Source organism: Centroberyx gerrardi, chromosome 15 (genome assembly GCF_048128805.1).
Source record: "Centroberyx gerrardi isolate f3 chromosome 15, fCenGer3.hap1.cur.20231027, whole genome shotgun sequence".
Lineage (NCBI taxonomy): Eukaryota > Metazoa > Chordata > Actinopteri > Beryciformes > Berycidae > Centroberyx > Centroberyx gerrardi.
Window position 1 is genome coordinate 14,321,462 of NC_136011.1, and position 18,568 is coordinate 14,340,029.

At 43.2% G+C, this 18,568-nt stretch overlaps 1 protein-coding gene across 5 annotated transcripts in view; it reads left to right on the forward strand.

Annotated features, from left to right (window-relative positions):
• Window positions 1–18,568, forward strand: part of ldb1a (LIM domain binding 1a) — a 19,792-nt gene extending 1,224 nt beyond the window's left edge. Inside the window, exons 1-11 of one of the 5 annotated variants that reach the window (XM_078288606.1) lie at window positions 7,339–7,637; window positions 9,678–9,780; window positions 10,527–10,571; window positions 10,826–10,901; window positions 12,220–12,322; window positions 12,646–12,818; window positions 12,924–13,046; window positions 13,141–13,218; window positions 13,350–13,473; window positions 13,787–13,935; window positions 16,095–18,568. In XM_078288606.1, the coding sequence (XP_078144732.1) occupies window positions 9,761–9,780; window positions 10,527–10,571; window positions 10,826–10,901; window positions 12,220–12,322; window positions 12,646–12,818; window positions 12,924–13,046; window positions 13,141–13,218; window positions 13,350–13,473; window positions 13,787–13,935; window positions 16,095–16,148 (945 nt within the window). In that variant the 5' untranslated portion in view covers window positions 7,339–7,637; window positions 9,678–9,760 and the 3' untranslated portion in view covers window positions 16,149–18,568. Of the gene's footprint in view, window positions 1–7,338; window positions 7,638–9,677; window positions 9,781–10,526; window positions 10,572–10,825; window positions 10,902–12,219; window positions 12,323–12,645; window positions 12,819–12,923; window positions 13,047–13,140; window positions 13,219–13,349; window positions 13,474–13,786; window positions 13,936–15,109; window positions 16,067–16,094 lie in introns of those variants that run through there. The other 4 variants (XM_071903906.2, XM_071903914.2, XM_078288608.1 and 1 more) reach the window with 4 other exon arrangements.

The following is an 18,568-nucleotide window of genomic DNA, read 5'->3' on the forward strand; positions in this document are numbered from 1 at the left end:
AGATCTCATCGTCTGTTTTCTCCTGTAGAGTGTTTTGGATCCTTTTCTGACTTTTGGAGCGATCTCTCCTCAGAGGGACTCCGAGGAGAGCGGGCAGTCTGCAGAGACGCTGGGTTAGCGATTGTCTTGTGAACAGTGGGAGGCTTGCAGCGCCAGGGGACGAGCACTGTGCAGCACAGAGGGAGCGACTAACAGATAGAAATTGAATCGGAGCATCTGCTCGGGGGGGATCTCAGAGAGGGTAGATTGAATTAGGGTGTCAGTATCATTTTAATGGGCCTGCTCTGATTCATTGGCAGTATCAGATGGAATAATATTAGAAAGGCCTCCGCTTGATGTTCTGCTCTCATATCTCTCCTCCTCGCGACTATCTCGCTTTCACACGCTCACTCTCTCTCTCCTGTAGTTCTCCTTTATCTGTGCCTCCTTCGCTCGCTGTGTTGACAGTCTTTACTGTGGAGCAGAAACTTTTAATGACATCCACATGTTTTTGAAGGATGCACTGGGAGAGAGGTCCACCAACAGCTTTGTCATGTACATGTGGCGCATTCACATAGGCAGGCACACACACACACACACTTCATGAGGAGCCTGCTGGGGCAAGTTTAGGCCAGCGGATTTTTCAGATACCCACAGTACAACATTGCTTCCATGGTTACTCTTACTCTCTCTCTCTCTGTGTGTGTGTGTGTGTGTGAATCACTGGTTGCATTTGAAGGCTGGTTTGTTTACATTCTTGCTTGATGGTGGATGGAGGATCCTCCCCCCTTCCTTTGTGTGTGAAGCTGCATTGGAGAAACAAATGACCTCTCTTATCCCCACATCACATCCTCTCTGCCTCTTCTTTCCCTCTGGATGGATCAGAATATGGGAATATAATAGAGGAATCAGAATATAGGAATATATTAAAGGAATCAGAATATGGGATCAGAATATGGGAATATAATAGAGGAATCTGCACTGAGCGTATATATGCATGTGTGCATGCATGTGACAGTATGTGAGCCAGGAGGAGTAAATAATACAGGAGAGTGTGTTTCTGTGTGTGTGTGAAGGGTGTGCGTGTGTGTGTCTGTCCTCTCGTCTGTGTAGTTCATTGACATCACTGTGACACCCCACTGTTACTGTGGCTTTGCTGTGAATCAGCCTTTGAAAGGCTTTGGTAATAGAATGGAGGAGATCTGTCCTAACACAGTGGAGCCAATCACATCCTTTGTTCAGACTAAATGGTAAAAATAGATTGCCTGTGAGCAGAAGACACCCCCCTCTCTCTTCCTCACATGCACCCGCTCAGGCAAGCTCTCCCCACCGCTCACCACTCTCTCTGTCTCTCACCCATCTCACTCTAACCCCTCCCTCCTATCACTGCTTCCTCTCTCTCTCTCTCTCTCTCTCTCTCTCTGTAGCACTCTCTCATCCCCCTTTCAGTGCCTATTGCAGTAACAGTGGTGTTACCTCATGCAGAAAGTCACATGGCTCCTGATTGGAGAAAAGTGACTTAGAGCAGAGCCAAGATGGCAGCCAAACAGCCAGTGCTGTTTTGATTACTGTTACACAACGACAAGACTGTCACAGCCTCATGCTCTCAGTGCGCCTCCTTCTCTTTCTCCTCCTCCTGACTTCTTCACGTCCTTCTCTCCTCTTCCTCTCCTCTTCCTCTCCTCCTCTCTCTACCCTCAGTGAGTCTCTCAGATCTGGTGTGCTAGATCAAAATGGCTCTGTGCAGAGGCAGAGAGAAAGAAAGAAGGAATGCGTGGGAGACAGAGATGTTGGGGAGGCAGAGAGAGAGAGAGAGAGAGAGAGAGGGTGGGGGCAGGATGCAGAGTGGAGACGAGCTGTCGTGGTGATGTCACATCTACTGCAGGCTGACAGGATGGCAGAGGAAAGCTGGCATGTGCCACACAGCCAAGAAAAGGAGGGGGGTGGGGGTGGGGGGGGGGGAGAAACGATGGGAAGGAGATTTTACATCAAAACAAACCTTTATTCGTGTGAGATGTGCAAGCTGGAGAGTCTTGAGCAGGTTTTGAACTGAGAGAGAGAGAGAGAGAGAGAGAGAGAGACGGCGTTCAGAAAGACACAGTGACTGCGCTGAAGACAAAAGGTGTGAAGACGGCCGCAGCGCTGTGCGCTGTGTGTTGTGTCTCTGTGCCACCTGCTTATGTGCGAGTGTGTGAGTGTCTAGGCTGTATTCTCTCTCTTTTATGGATTCGGCTCAGTGACCTCACTCATTGCATCTATAGTGTGCGTCTAGTGGGCTCCATGTCTAGTGATGCGTCTTTTTTTGGTCCCAGCAGCGAGTGCAAGAATAGAATGGACATTTACCCCCCCCCCCCCCCCCCCCCCACCCCCCCACCCCCCCACCCCTTCCCGAAACCACCACACACACACGCACACACACACACACACACACACACACACACACGCACACACACACACACCCTCCCTCTTGTTATTCTTCGCTTTATCTTTAACACACACTGCTTAACTTCCTCCTGTCAACCCACAGTAACATCCTCCTTGGAGCGAGCGGCTGCAGTGTGTTTGTTCTGTCTGCTGCCTTGTTGCCATCACTACCAGTGAAGTGCCACCACAGTTTTCCTGACAGCCTCGTGTTTCCACCATGATTTCTAGCGAGGCAAGCAACAGGAATCCGAGCATGATGTTCACAAGCAACTATGTCTACAAACTTTTCCCAGCGCCAGTTTCCTCTGTTGCTACACTCTCGCTCTTCCACAAGTGCGCTCTCTTGTAGACGAACAGAATGAGAGTGAAGCTCTTGGAAAGTGTTTACAAGGCGTGTTTACACAAGGCCAGTGTTTGTTGAGCGTGAAGCAGTCGGTTTGACATTTTTACAGCCCACTCCAGTCTCTTTGTCAAGGTCAGTTTCTTCGAGCATAAAGTTTGTCTCTGAATCAAAATCATCAGATCAGATTTATATTTTATTTTACTTGTAGTGGATCAGAATACACACGCACACAATGTTACCTTCTCTGTCAATACATAGCTGGCAGTTCTCAGGGTGAATACAATGCAGTCCATGTTAGTATAATGTGACCATTATTTCAGAGACAGAAATGGGACTAGTTGTAGTTGGTATGACTGGCATATTCCGAGTCCTGGTTGTATGTTATCACTGTCTGCCAGCCCTAGCAGCCGGGAACTCTTGTGTGTGTGTGTGTGTGTGTGTGTGTGTGTGTGTGTGTGTGAGTACATGCTGAATTTGACTCTTACTGACTACAGATGAAGTAGGGTTTAATTCTGATTCACAGCTGAACAACTCTCGCTCTACAACCTGTGAAGAAATGTTCCATTTTCCTTCCATATTTAACAACATCCCATTCTGTCCCATATTTCCATTTTACCCATCATTAGTAGGTTTATACTATAATAATAATGCAGGTGTCCTTTATCTGCTTTAAAATATCAACAACATTGTGCTTGTAAAATATATTGATTAATATATTCATTGAAAAAGCATACAAATCTAAAGATCTGTGTTTATGGTAAATACTAGAATTTATAAGGTTAGGTTTTGGGGTTTTTTTTTGCAAGGGGAATATTCCAGAATAAAGTTGTATACGATTCCAGTGGTTTTCAACCTGGGGGTTGGTACCCCCTAGGGGGTTGCAAGATCATTTTTGGGGGTCCAAATATAATTTATGGGATAGGAAAAAACATTTTCTACTATTACTATCACTATCACTTATTACTGTGTAATTTTTCTGATTTTTCTCAAATTTTTGCTTTTTTTTTCTTGTGAAATACTGAATAGTTTTCAGCCTCTATGCCTCCTCTGATAATTAATCAAATGAAACAATCTGAAAAGGGAAAATCATCCATACTCCATGCAGCCTGTGACAGGGGGTGGTGAGAAGCATTACTTTGTCATGGGGTCATGAGCCAAATGTGTTGAGAACCACTATTCTATTCTATTCTATTCTATTCTATTCTATTCTATTCTATGCTTGCATGTTGACCCACCTGGGAAAGCAATAGAAGCTAAAGTGCAGCATGAGGAGGGTGTTTGTCATGTTTGCCAGTAGAGGGAGATGCTGTTCTATCTAGATCCCTCTGTCTCAGCCCGTCACATGTTCCTCACATGGGACACGCAGAAGATCTTGGAATTGTTATTACTATCAAAAGGAGATCCAAGTTCTGGGTCTCTGTTGTCAGAAACAGCTTATTTTGTTCCTTTGTATCTTTCTCTTGTATTTCTCTATGCTTCCTCTCAGAACTAGGAAGACATTTACATTTACACATACTGTACATTTACATGGTTCCTACATGCCAGAATTGTTGAGTTGCAATGTTTAAGGTACAGGGAACAAACCCAGGTTTATGAAATATTCTCAGTTTGAGTTTTATGACCGACTAACTAGTTTGAGTTTTGTCACCTCACCGACATCACTGGGCACATCTGACCCCTTAGGGCGACATGTTGTACAAGGCAAGGCAAGGCATTTTTATTTATAAAGCACGTTTCATACACAGGGGTAGATTCAAGGTGCTTTACAGAGAAGTTAAAACAACACAATACAAAGCTAAAATAACACAATTTAATAAAACAAAAAATAAAAAAGATTTAAAATAATAATAAAAATAAAAAATAAAAAAAGATTTAAAATAATAATAATAACAACATGATAATAAAGTCTTAGGTTTTAAAAACATTTAGTTGAAAGTGCTTGAGAACAGTAAGGTTTTCAGTCTGGATTTAAAGACTGCAATGGTTGGGGCATTCCTAAGGCCATCAGGCAGTTGGTTCCAGTTCTGTGCTGCATAATGACTAAAAGCCGCTTCTCCTTGTTTAGATTTTGTTCTGGGCACCACTAACAGTCCACTCCCCAGTGATCTAAGAGGTCTCGCGGGGTTATATTGCTCAAGCATATCAGTCAAATATTTAGGGCTAACTCCATGTAGAGATTTATAAGTAAGTAATAAAACTTTAAAATCAATTCTGTGGCTTACTGGCAACCAGTGTAGAGATTTAAGGACTGGGGTGATATGGGCTGTCCTTTTGGTTTTGGTCAGAACTCTTGCGGCTGAATTTTAAATAAGTTGCAGGTGCCTGATGGTCTTTTTAGGAAGTCCTGTCAGAAGTCCATTGCAGTAATCAATTTTGCTGGAGATAAAAGCATGAATCAGTTTTTCCAAATCTTGTTTTGTCATAACATCCCTGAATTTGGCTATGTTTTTAAGGTGATAAAATGCTGATTTTGTTATTGCTTTTACATGACTGTTAAAACTTCAGTCTGAGTCTATTAAAACACCAAGGTTCTTAACCTGCTCTTTTGTTTTTAGTGCCTTATCCTTGAGCAGCAACCCTGAGCCTCTCATCTTTGCTGCCAAATAAAATTACCTCTGTTTTGTCTTTGTTTAATTGCAAACATTGCAGACATCCAGTTATTTATTTGCACAATGCATTTGCATAATGACTCTATAGGACCGTAGTCATTTGATGAGAGAGCTAAGTAAATTTGTGTGTCATCAGCATAAGTATGATAAGCAAGGTTGTTCTGAAGGATGTGGCCAAGTGGGAGCATGTACAGGTTAAACAGAAGCGGGCTGAGAATTGACCCTTGAGGAACGCCACAGGTCAAGGGCATGCGTTTTGAGCTATGGTTCCCAATAGCGACAAAATAATCCCTGCCCTCCAAGTATGATTTCAGCCATTTTAAAATTGTTCCAGAAAAACCAACCCAGTTTTCCAGTCTATGTAAAAGTATACTGTGATCGACGGTATCAAATGCTGCACTAAGATCTAAAAGCACTAAAATTGATGTCTTGCCTGAGTCACTATTAAAACGAATATCATTTAAAACCTTTATAAGAGCCGTCTCTGTGCTGTGATTGGCACGAAAGCCTGATTGATATTTATCAAAATAGTCGTTTAAAATTAAGAAGTGTGTTAGCTGATTAAAAACTGCCTTCTCTATAATTTTGCCTAAAAAGGGTAAGTTTGAGATGGGTCGGAAGTTGCTGAGGGTAGAGGTATCTAGGTTGCCTTTTTTTAATAAGGGCTTAACAACTGCAGTTTTCAAGGATGAAGGAAAGGTGCCAGAGAGAAGTGATACATTCACTACGTTAAGAACATCAGTTTCTATGGAGTTAAAAACATTTTTTTAAAAGTTAGTGGGCAAACTGTCGAGACAACAAGTGGAAGAATTAAGGTGATGCGCTATTTCTAATAAGGTATCTCTGTTGATGGGGCTGAACTCTGACATCAGGACTGGTTTCCTTGTAGTTGTAGTTGGTAAATTGAGAGTTTGGGTCAGGCTTGAGCTAATCTCAAGTCTGATACTATCAATTTTATTTTTAAAAAAGGACGCAAATTCATCACATTTATCAGCTGAGAGAAATTCAGGATCTATTTGTGGGGCAGGATTTGTCAGTCTCTCTACTGTAGCAAACACAAGCTGTGGCTGAAATGTCTCTGCTCTGTGGAGGACATGGGGGTTACAGGAGTGACAGGTGTATCTCCTCTTGCTCAGACAGTGAAAGAGTGTAAACTCTCAGCCTTTCAATGAAATTCACCAGCTGCACTCCTAGCTCATATAAGCCTGTAAACTGGCAGCTCAAGTGAAAGCCACAACAATTGAGCTTTAAATGCACTTTAAAACCACAAACGTTTTTTTTTGTTTGTGTACATAAGTATTGCTCGTAAACATTAGAGTAGTCACTGAGTGAAAATAGGGCTGCAAATTATACCCTTGCATAATCTAAGGCTATGAAAGGCTCAGGATTGTGGTTGAAAGGATTTGAGTCTTATCAACCAGGTCAATCATTTTTCATAAGCCTTTATAAGGATGTCTTGAATAAACCTGCCTATCTGGGCTAGAAGTCAACATCACAGATTTGCTGAACAGTGCAAAGAGACCATGTGAATCCATGGATTTGAAGAGGGGTATGATAATCGAGGCAAAAAGAGAATGTGAAATGGGGATTTAGGACAAAATCTTATCAAATGGTGGTCTGTGGTCTCATGCACGGGATTCTCTATCTTTTAAATAGATACACAGTAGACCATTTCATTAGATTTTGTCCTAAATCCCTATTCCACATTCTCTTGGAAAAGAGGAGTGAAACCTAAGATCAGAATAACCATCCCTGTACATTCTCTCATTATGTTGACGTCTAATTTAACAATTCCTCATATTGCTGGGGACACCCTGGGACCACTTTGGGACCCCTTGCTGTATTTGGGGGTCCTTGCCATGAAAAAGTTAGGGAACCCCTGCCTGCTGCAGCCGTGGACGGCTGGTGATGGGATGGGATGGGATGGGATGGGCGGAGGGGCAGGAGGCGGGGCCTTTGTTCGTCTCGGCTGGCAGGAACAAAGGGTCCTGTACTGTAGACGGTTTAGTAGTAGTAGTAGATAGGGAACGCCGTCCCCGAAACAAATGCCGTTTAAAATATACGTTTCGCGATTGCAACTTGACACGAAACCGGGGAACTAGTATCCGCGTTTTACTTTCCACCGCTTCTCGTGTTGTTTCGGACCGGAGGACTGCATTATTAACCGACGGCGCTGGAGATTTCTCCATCCAGCAGCTCCGGCTAGCAGCGAGGCTAGCTGGCTAGAAACACCGAGCGGAGGTGTTGAGCAACACCGCGTTTCGGTGAACCTTTCTCTGCAGGTAACTTAACCTTACAGTCAGACTACTTTCGTAGCGCCACTGTTTCGCAAAAAACGGTTGAAACAAAGTCGTATTCGATAATGGGAGATGGTGCGTGGATGTCGGCGATAGTTTAGCAACTAAGATAGCTTAGCAATGGCATCCGTCCTCTGCAAATGGGTGATGAATGCGGCCCTGCAGTCCAGTTTTCGGCTTGTCCTGTGTCTTTCCTCTTAGCTAAAGCGGCTTGCTATCTTCCCAGTTAAATGTTGGCTTTACGCAGACATAATAACTGAACAGCAATATGCAGTTCAGATACAGATGTATTGGCCGAGAGCCACTAATACTGTTCAGCCACTGGATGCAGTTCCATTGTTTGCATGATTTTGTTTGGGCGGACAGTTTGCACTAAACTCACACACCAGAGTCTAGATAATATTAAAAGTTAAAGTTGTTAGCTACTACATCTGGGTCCTCTATCCAGACTGATTCTTTCTACAGACTAGTGGATGCTTGGAGACTGGTGTCATCATCTCTATTTGTCATGTGTAGCCTGCCTCTGGATGCTGTCCTGATCCTGTCTTTCATTAAGACGTTATGTTTGGCCCCTGAAATTGCCATCACATAGATGCCTCAGCTAGATTGCACCCCAAAATATACAGATGGTGTATGTAAGGCTGATGACTTCGCTTGTATTTAGGGTGTGGGCTGGCACTTATTAGAGCTGAGAATAAGCTGTGTATCAGAATGTGTACAGACTGTGTGTTCAGAATGTAGATATGTGCATTTTTAATAGATAAAATAAGCTTGCTCTTCTGGATTTATTTGGTCACAAATTATGAAAATGTGTGTGTGTGTGTGTGTGTGTGGGGGGGGGGGGGGGCATTATTGCAATGGAGATTGTATTTTGTATAGTATGCACCAGATTGAACAAAGGCTTATTAGATTGGGTTGAATGCTGTCTGGTGCTGATGGGTGGCGGTGTTGGGGGGTGGATCTGTAGGTCAGAGGTAATGCATAGAGAACCATTGTGAGCGGGGTCACCCCCATAGTAATGGGGAGGAGAAGTTGACCCGGTGCGACTCTCTTGGGTATACTGAAGCCAGGAAGAAGACGACGGGGTGGGAGGGGGAGTAAATGAGAGAGGGGTTGTAGTTGTTAGATGAGCAGAAACTGGGCTGTGAAGGAGGACAGACAGACACATTCGACCCCAATCAAGCCCACTTTCTTTCTGCCTCTCAGTATTTGCTTCTACTTTGACCACCACCATAATAAGTGTGTGAAGTAGACCTACATAGCCTGTGCGCGATGAATTTGATGTTAGAGATAATAGGTTCTGTTGGTGTATAAAATATCCCTGGTTAGACCTAATTGCATACGGCTTCTGCCTGTGTGAGGCCTGCTATTAGTAGAGATATTGGTGGTTGAAGAGATGTTTTCTCAGAGCGCTGTGTTGTTTCTGCATGAATGCCTTATCTGGGCAGACAAGGGTTAACAACAGCCGGGGCAGGGAGTGGGGGATGGGTGGAAGAGGCAACTAGAGGGGGAGGCACACATACACACACACACACACACACACACACACTCTCTCACACACACACACACACACACACACACACACACACTCAGTGCAGAGGAGCATGGTTGGGATCACATGAGATGGGGCTGTATGCTAGCGAGGAGGGTTCCCTATAATGGTGCGGATGGTACAAGAACACAAAGAACATGCCAGACCTTGACTCTCCACAATCTCCTCTGCTTGTGTTCCCCCATTTCACTGATTGTGTTCTCAGATTTTTGTAGGCTAATAAGTATTAGGTTGCCGTTTTTCCCCCTCGGGTTGATTTGTTTTTTTTGTCCATTTACCGGATTAAAGATGCATTAGATAATGAAAGCAGCAGGAAATTGTTTTGGCAGTGGCTTTTATTTGAATAAATCTCACTAAAATCAGCCGACATTAGATTACTTAGATGATGCCGTGATTTGAATGAGCTAAATCTAAGTAATCTAAATCTCTTCTAAATCTCTGCTCTTTTTTTCCTACTCTGTGCTTGTGTGCAGGCTGTTCGTCAAAGTCATTCAAGCTGTACTCTCCTAAGGAGCCCCCCAACGGCGGCAGCTTTCCCCCCTTCCACCCAGGCGCTATGCTGGACAGAGATGTGGGGTAGGTCTGGACCACAAGCCAGAGGGCTCCTCATTCTGCTGTTATACTGTCAGGACAGGGAGAACAAGTTCTGCCTGAAGAAAAAATATGTATAATACTTGGGCTCCAATGAACTTTTATCCCCACGCCATTTTATTTTCCCCCGTTTTGGATTTTTCAGTTCATTTTTTCTCTTTTGAAGTCTTATGAGCTCCTATTTTTGTGTGTTTTATAGAGCAATTATTTTTTGCGGACATCAAATATTCCTGTTTCATCGCTGCAGAAGATGTTGCATCTGTGATATTGATGTTGGACTCAAACCAAATGGGAATAGACTAGATAGAAGCAGACTGATTTAAAATGTGTGACCTATAAAGGCAAAAATAGAGAGGAAGAGAGAGAAGCAACATTCAGTTTAATTAAAACTGTCAAATGAGTACTTTCAGGCGCTGACGCCCACATACAGTCCTGCTCCCATTACATGTTACAGTACTGATTAAATTTATACCTGTTAAAATGACTGAAATGGTGAATATTTTAATGTTTTTCGTTCTGTACCTCCCTGTTCCATGGTAATGTTGATTTTTATCCGAATCACATTTTTCCCAAGTTTATATTTTTGCATCTGCTGAGCACATAGCACAAGCATAGGGCCCTAAAATACTAAATTTGGCACCTGACACTAAATTATTCTGCAGTGTCATGCAGCCACATGCCTACGCTTCCTGGGGAAATGGTTGCTGATTATTGCAATTTTTCTTTTCCAGGCCAACACCCATGTACCCCCCATCATACATGGAGCCTGGAATGGGGTGAGTGCACTGACATTGAGACTTATATGTTGAACACACACTTGTGATTGTTGCAGCTCAGTAGTAGTTTATACAGCGTTTATTCACAGGCCACCTCGATTTGTGCATGAAAATCTAGGCATTAAATTTGCCTGTAAGTAACCGCAGTTCGAGTTTGCCTTTGGCTTATACCATTTGTTTGCACTGTGGGTGTGGATCAGCCACTGAACCGACTCCCAAGTGCAGAGTGTTGATTCCTCTGTTTTCTGTTTCAGGAGACCCACACCGTACGGGAACCAGACAGACTACCGGATATTTGAGCTGAACAAAAGGCTACAGAACTGGACAGAGGTGAGAGGCGGTCCACATTCTGCATAGAGCGTAATAAAAGCTCGACTCCAAACTGTGTTTCTGTCCAAAAAGCCCTGGAGGATTTGGTTTCTCAATATTTAAGTTCAATAAAATAAATGTTGCGATCATGGTCCTCAGTGCTACAGTCTGCAGCTCCTGTGAACTACTTTCTATTGCCATACTTGAAGATTTCCCCTCCCAGCTGCTGTTTGTGTGTAGCTTACCATGCTAGGGATTTTGTAGGGAAATGAAGCCTGAGAACTCACTGACTTCATTTACATTCAGGCTGTAATAGGATTATCTGACCAACCTGGCTAAAAAGTAATTGGAGTGCCAACTGAGCATGCAAGAGGAAGCTGTTTTTCGCTGTGGTCTGTTTGTCGTTTTCTGTGACTGTCGGTCTGCACACTACAACACATAGGTGCATGTTGTCCTCTGTGCATTGGAGGGCGTCTGACTGCACCCAGATCTCCATTGCAAGCTTTGTATCCAGTGAAATACTTAATTTCTAACGAGCAGAGAGTTTCAATTAACAAGCTTGACCTCTAAACATCAGTTTTGTTCGTACTTCTCCATTGCATCAATATTAACCTGTAACCAAACAAACTTAGACATTGGCATGCATCCATCTGGAGTGTGACACTTCTGTCTTCATGAAATCTGAAGGCCACCAAGGTTTTTTGTAAACTAATATTCTACCGACCAGATCATGGGGTGGAGGCAAAGTTGTAGAAGTGGTTTCTGTAAGGAAATAGAATTTCTTCTTTTTTGGGGGCAGTTTGTAGTGTTCCTGGCCATAAATTTGTTTTATAACTTCCTTGCCTTCCCCCAGCAATCACAACACCCATTGTTTCTGGCAGTTGGCCACTTCCTACTTGGCTTTCACAGGTTTGAAAGTGAACAGTATTTTTTGTTGTTGTTTTTCTGATGAATGACTTGGTGAGAATGTCTTAATCAAGCTTTACGTTAGCTCTCTTAACTGGGCTGAATATTCAACCAAATTGGGATTACATGAGTTATTCTAACTCCATTCAGCGTTTCTTATATGCCGATTTCTTTTGGAATAAGGTTAAATTAGTTTTGTTAATGAAATATTTGTGGCAGCAGGTAAACCAAGTAAGTGGGAACTTCACTTACTCCACTTAAAACACAAAACATGTCTACTCTTTGTAATGGCGACAGTCATGCTTTTTGCTTACATTAGAATGAAATGACATAACTTCTTTTATATGCATCAGTAAATCTTATCTTAAAATATGTGTACCATGATTGATTTAATTGAATTAAAAACTGAATGATTGTTCTTCCTCTGCTGTAGGATTGTGACAATCTCTGGTGGGATGCCTTCACCACAGAGTTCTTTGAGGATGACGCCATGCTCACCATCACCTTCTGTCTGGAAGACGGACCCAAACGATACAGTAAGATCAAAAGAAAAGATGCTGATTGTTTATTTGTATATTGAAATTCTGGTCATGAATATTAACCGAAGGGACCTATTCACTTCAGTAATGTATATGCCCTAAATTCATATGTCAAATTTTCTTATGCTGTGAATATTTTTAGTTGCATTATGTTGTATAGCCTACCCCTTCTTGTTTATATCCGATTCATGGCTATATCATATTCTTTGCTTTAATTTCCCTATGGGGATCATTAAAGTTTCATTTTATTCCTAATCTCATGTTGTTTGCACTTGCATGGTGACAAAAGCAATAAAACACCAATAAATGTCTGTCTGCAGCCATTGGCAGGACGCTGATTCCGCGATACTTCCGAAGTATCTTTGAGGGGGGCGCCACTGAGCTGTTCTATGTGTTGAAGCATCCAAAGGAGTCCTTCCACAGCAACTTTGTGTCTCTCGACTGCGATCAGTGCACCATGGTGACCCAGAATGGCAAACCTATGTTCACACAGGTACAGTTGCCATCACACTCCATTAGAAATACACACTCTTCCCTCCTCTCTCTGGATGACTATCAGTAGTCTGACCTCTAACCATGTTTCTCTCCTCTGGGCCAGGTGTGTGTGGAGGGCCGTCTGTACCTAGAGTTCATGTTCGATGACATGATGAGGATCAAGACGTGGCACTTCAGCATCAGACAACACAGAGAGGTCCTACCGAGGAGCATCTTGGCCATGCATGTAAGTCCCAGACAGACACACGCACTTCACAAACATATTCTAATTCATTTGTGTTATTTCTGTCATCTCACTTCTTTTTCCTCCCAACATGCAGGATCCCCAGATGCTGGATCAGCTGGCTAAAAATATCACGAGATGTGGGCTGTCCAACTCCACACTCAACTACCTCCGTGTAAGTGAACTCCCTCTTAATCACATTTTTCTTTTTTTTGGATCAATCATTGGATTAAGTTGCCACTACACACGTAAGTTTGCTAACACTTCATCTTGTCCCTTTCATTTCTTCTCTTTATCCATCCTCAGCTATGTGTGATACTGGAGCCCATGCAGGAGCTGATGTCCAGGCATAAGACCTACAGCCTGAGCCCCAGAGACTGTCTCAAGACCTGCCTCTTCCAAAAGTGGCAGAGGATGGTGGCACCTCCAGGTAACACACACACATACGCAAACGTGCATTCCTTTCAAAATCCCCATGACATTCATAAGTGTTTCCCTCACATTCATTTAGCTGTGGTGCCCCCACAAAAAATCCAATTGCAATTAGAGCACAATTGTTCATATATCATGATATAAATAAGAGGCATTCTTAAACTTCAACACTGACTGGAACTCATCCTGGAGCGAATCTGGATCTCGCAATCAAAAATATACTCTCCCCCTACATCTACAAGAAGCACTGATTTATACAGATTAAACTACTTAATAACAACAAGTCATCGTCTCTGTTTCTCTACATATAGCTGAGCCAGCCAGACAAGCGCCAAACAAGCGGCGGAAAAGGAAGGTGTCCGGTGGCAGCACCATGAGCTCCGGCGGAGGCAGCAATAACAACAGCAACAGCAAGAAGAAGAGTCCAGCCAACAACTTTTCTCTCTCCAGCCAGGTACCTGTAAGCATACCATCTACTTGACCCTCTATCTGCACCTCCAAGGTTAGCAGAGCAGGGCATGGTAGGGTAGGGCAGAGGGTGGAGGGGTTGAAACTTGTGGGTATAGAGGGGTGGTAGTGGGGGTTGTTAGTGGGTTTGGGAGCGGGTGTAGCAGGAGGTCCAGGATAGAGCTAGCTTAGAAGGGCTTCTGGAGGTGGGATTTGGAGTCAGGCGGGAGGGGGTGGTGTGGCTGATTTTATATAATCCAACTGAGGAAGAGAAAATTTAGTTAGTACTTTCTAGTGTCCATAGACCCCCTGATGTGAACCAGTGATGGGCAGTCCCTGGTCCTCTGGGGCCACAGGCTTATGGGTTTATATAGTGGAGGTGTAAGTGACCTCTAAACCACAGACACAGGCACAGATAGTTCCATATCTCAGTAATGCTTAATGGGTTTGGGGGCCATGGGGGTAGGGTTACCTATTCCTGCATTTATGGTCAGGAACACCTTGCTCTGATTTCCAGTGGAATAGTTAGGTTTTCTCTCTAAATCCGCTGTATCAACTTGATTTACAACGTACAGAATTAACCACTAAGCCTATCAGAGCACATGATTCACACGGCACTGCTGTCGTTGCTTACTTGGTTGCTTGATTGAGTGAACGAGACCCGAGGTGGAATGAAAACCCCCCGTGATGCAGCACTCAAGGATCAGGGATGCCCACTGCTGGCCAGTAGGGAGGACCCCTCGACCCCAGTTCTCGGAGCAGGGGCAGGGAGTGAGGGCGACACGGCCCACTCAACTGTCTTGGTCGGGTTAGAGGACCTGTTTGATACCAGAGGAACGACACAACGTCTTGTTGTGATTGCGTTCAGCAGTAGAGGACGTTAATACCTCAGAAATGGGGTTTCAGTTTCATTTGTCACCTCAGTCATTGATGGCACTAGATCCCTAAAAGGTTCGCTTTGAGTATCAATAACAATGCATTTCATCACGAGTTACATTCTGGGGCGATTGATTAGAATCTGAGTTTTTTCTAATTGTAATCTGTAAAATTGGAATTGAACCGAATTAGAACGCACCTAGACCATAGGCCAAAGCTTTACAATTTCAGCCCATCCGTGCAGTCAGTCATTCCGCGCAGCCCCCTGTAATATGGGGATAATGTGTACCGGCCCTTGCTGTCCCCTTTAGGACGTGATGATGGTGGGAGAGCCCACTCTGATGGGAGGGGAGTTTGGTGACGAAGACGAGCGTCTGATCACGCGGCTGGAGAACACGCAGTTCGATGGGGCGAATGGCCTGGAAGATGAGGACAGTTTCAACAGCTCACCTGCGCTGGGGGCACACTCGCCCTGGAACAACAAGGCTCCCTCCAGCCAGGAGAGCAAGAATGACAACTCCCAGTCATCCCAGTAGAGCGCTGAGCTCCCGACCCTGTCCCAACACTTAAGCCTACTGGGATCCGCCTGAGCCAACACACTAGGGGAGAGAAGTCAGGGAGGGTGGTCTCGAGCACTTGTATGCTCACTATGGACAGTTTTTTGTGTTTATTTTTTTTTTTTGCTTTGCTTTGTTTTGTTTGCCTTTTTTTTAAGCCGAAGGGAGAGCGGTTAGGGGAAAGGAATAAGTTGATTGACTGAAAGAGCGGTGTGCTGTCACATGAAGGACAGGTGGAGGGTTTCAACCTGCTCATCTCCCGCAGAATCCCACTCTCGCTCCCTCACATTGTGTCAGATGCTCAGTGATGCTCAGTGGTGCTCAGCCTTGGCCCTCGTTTGCTCGGCTCCATCTCCTCTGGCGTGTCAGTCAGTCCTCCTAGAGGTGTGGTGAGACCGGAAGGTGGTTGTGTGTGTGTGTGTGTGCGCGCGCGCGCGTATGTGTGTGCGTGTGTTTTCCCCATCATCGCTCACCACAGCGTTTGAGCCAGAGTTGGTGTGTCCTGTTGTCCGAGTGCTCGCCATGGCGACCATGTCAGCGGGTTCTTGTTCCAACCTCGGGTCTCGCCGTGCGTTTCCTTGACGACGCACCACTTTGTTTCTGTTGTGCTCATGTCACAGGGAAGAAATGCTTAGCTTTTATTTAACTTTTTTTTGTTCCAGGCTGTAGAAACTGTGTGCAATCTTAGTATAAAAATTCAACGCTCGGTTTTTAAAAACTCAATTATTTGTTTTTGTAGGACCTGGTTGGAACAAAAACCTGTACAGTGCCGGAGCTTGAGGACCGGAGTTGAGAACCACTACGCTAAATCTTAAACACACACAAACACACACACATACACACACAAACATTGACACACACTCATACAAATACACACACTGACACACACACACACACACTCACCAACACCCACAGCATAAAACATTGAGGTACTGGAGAGAGGTGGTACGCAGCATGTCTGGACCAGAGCACCAGACGCTACAGAAGTGTGTTTTTATTTTCTATGTTTTGGATTTGTTTTGAATTTTTTATTTTTGTAAACAATTTCTAAAAAATAAAACAGACAAGCAAACAAACAAAAACACCCCAGAATATTCTTTGCACTGTTTTCCACTGTAACTCCAATCTATTTTTCTTATGAATTGATGGTGTATTTTTGTTCTTTCTATTACTGCTAATGTAAGAACTGTAAAACATCTGAAACCTGTGGCGGGACAAGAGAACCTACGGTATATTAATGTATATTGCTGTTAGATCATTCTTATTGTGATGGTTATAACTTTCATGTTAGTCTCTGCTTGATATAATGTCATCAATCTGTGTCAGACATCACATTGACGTCATGAAATCCATTGGCTTTGATGCTAGAAAGACAGGTTGGGGAGAACAAGGCCAGTGTTTAGTACATCTGGTTTGATTTGAGTCCAAAGCAGCACACTGGATAGCAGTTTCCCCACTAAATTGTCATCAAGCGCCTGGTTTGGATCTGTTGTCTTGTCATTGCAGAACTGTTTGCTTTGTCTTGAAATCTCTATCTGGGGGTCCTCTCTTTAGAAAACATGTTACAGAAACTTCTCAAATTTGCTACATTTTAAAAACAATTTTGACAGGATTGTAAAATAAGAAAAAAAAAAGACTTTTGTATTAACTTAAGTTTCCCAGGAATGTTTTTAATCACAATTAAGAAAGCTACAGACCAAGGAGCTACATGTAAAATTCTTTAGATATTGATTACACTATGCTGTTTGTTTTATTAAGAATCATTTTGTTGGCTTCCCCCCCATCCCTCATGTTTATGTGTCCGTGCTTGTATATTTTTAGGTAGTAGTTTCTGTAAAAGTTATTCTATGTATTCCTCCCTAGAACCCTGAGAAACTCAATCTAATGTAAAGAGATGAAAAGCCTCTTCAAAGTTTTTTAACATGATTTTTAACGGTACAATCACTGATAAAAAGAATTTTGGCTTCATTTCAGCAAACTGTATTTATTTTTCTATGTACTGACATTCTGTTTGGGCCCAGCTCACGTGTACAATACTCATGATAATATGTGGAGGAATTTGGGGAGCTGCTTTGTCCGATAATGCCAGATGAGGTCGTTCCAATACCAGTGTTTGTTGACTCCTCGGTTATCCAGGCCTTGATGAGAGTTAATACTTATTACAATTGTTCAATATGTTAATGTATAGGGATATTTAATAGCCATTTTCTGCTCATTTACCACTGTTGTGCGATTCCAGTCTATCTGAAAATGTACTGTACACACACTGAAAACCCATAAATGACCACGTTAGGGAGTAAATAATATGTTAACCTCTAAGTTGGCCGTTATTCTGTGAAGTTGCTCTGTTGTGTGGTGATGCATCCTCTGAAGAAGAGCCTCCATGTTTCTCCTCAGATGCTGGAATATTGCACATTGGAGCAACTTTTCATACAGTTTTTATGTCTGCTTAACCCTTTAATCAAATGTGATTTCAATGGGTTTGTGAGGTATTTGATGTACATTTCCAGATACACACAAAACCTATAACTGGTGAATGAATACAAAATGGCAAGTAAATAGTTTAGTAATGGCAGAAGATGCTGACCATTTGTCTGAGGTATTAAATCCTATCTTGGGGGGGAAATGTGTGTCAAAAACACTGGCATTGTCCTTTAAGCTGTTGCATCTGTTCTTTCCTAATTCAGATACATAAAATTATAGTATGTTGGAAACTGTTTTCTAACTCATGGGCTTCAGCGTCGTGCCGAGATCTTAACTCACAGCTTTGGGGTAGTAATTTGCAGACTTCACCACCAGGTGTCTCCCAGAGCAAAACAATAAGACCGAGCAGACTGTCGCAAATTCCTCCATCTTCATTTGTAGCAGAAATGCTGTCTGTAAATCCACATTGAGCTGCAGGCTGTTGTGTTTTAAACCTCTGATCGTTGTCTTTAGCTCCCCTAGTCTACTTTTGTGGTGTATCAGTTCAGCAGGCTGACACAGAATGGAATCTAGGGGCAACTTCAACAACACCTTATGTTCCCTATAGACAACTTTGACACTATTTAGGGAATAAGGTCTTATCACATGAGACAGAGATGAAATGGCAATGCACCCATAGCTGGCTCCTGTAGCGCCTCACCATAGGGGCGATTTGATATATATATTTTGCTTAGTTTCTGTCATTGATAATTCATGTATGGTATCAATAAAGATGAATTTTCACTGAAA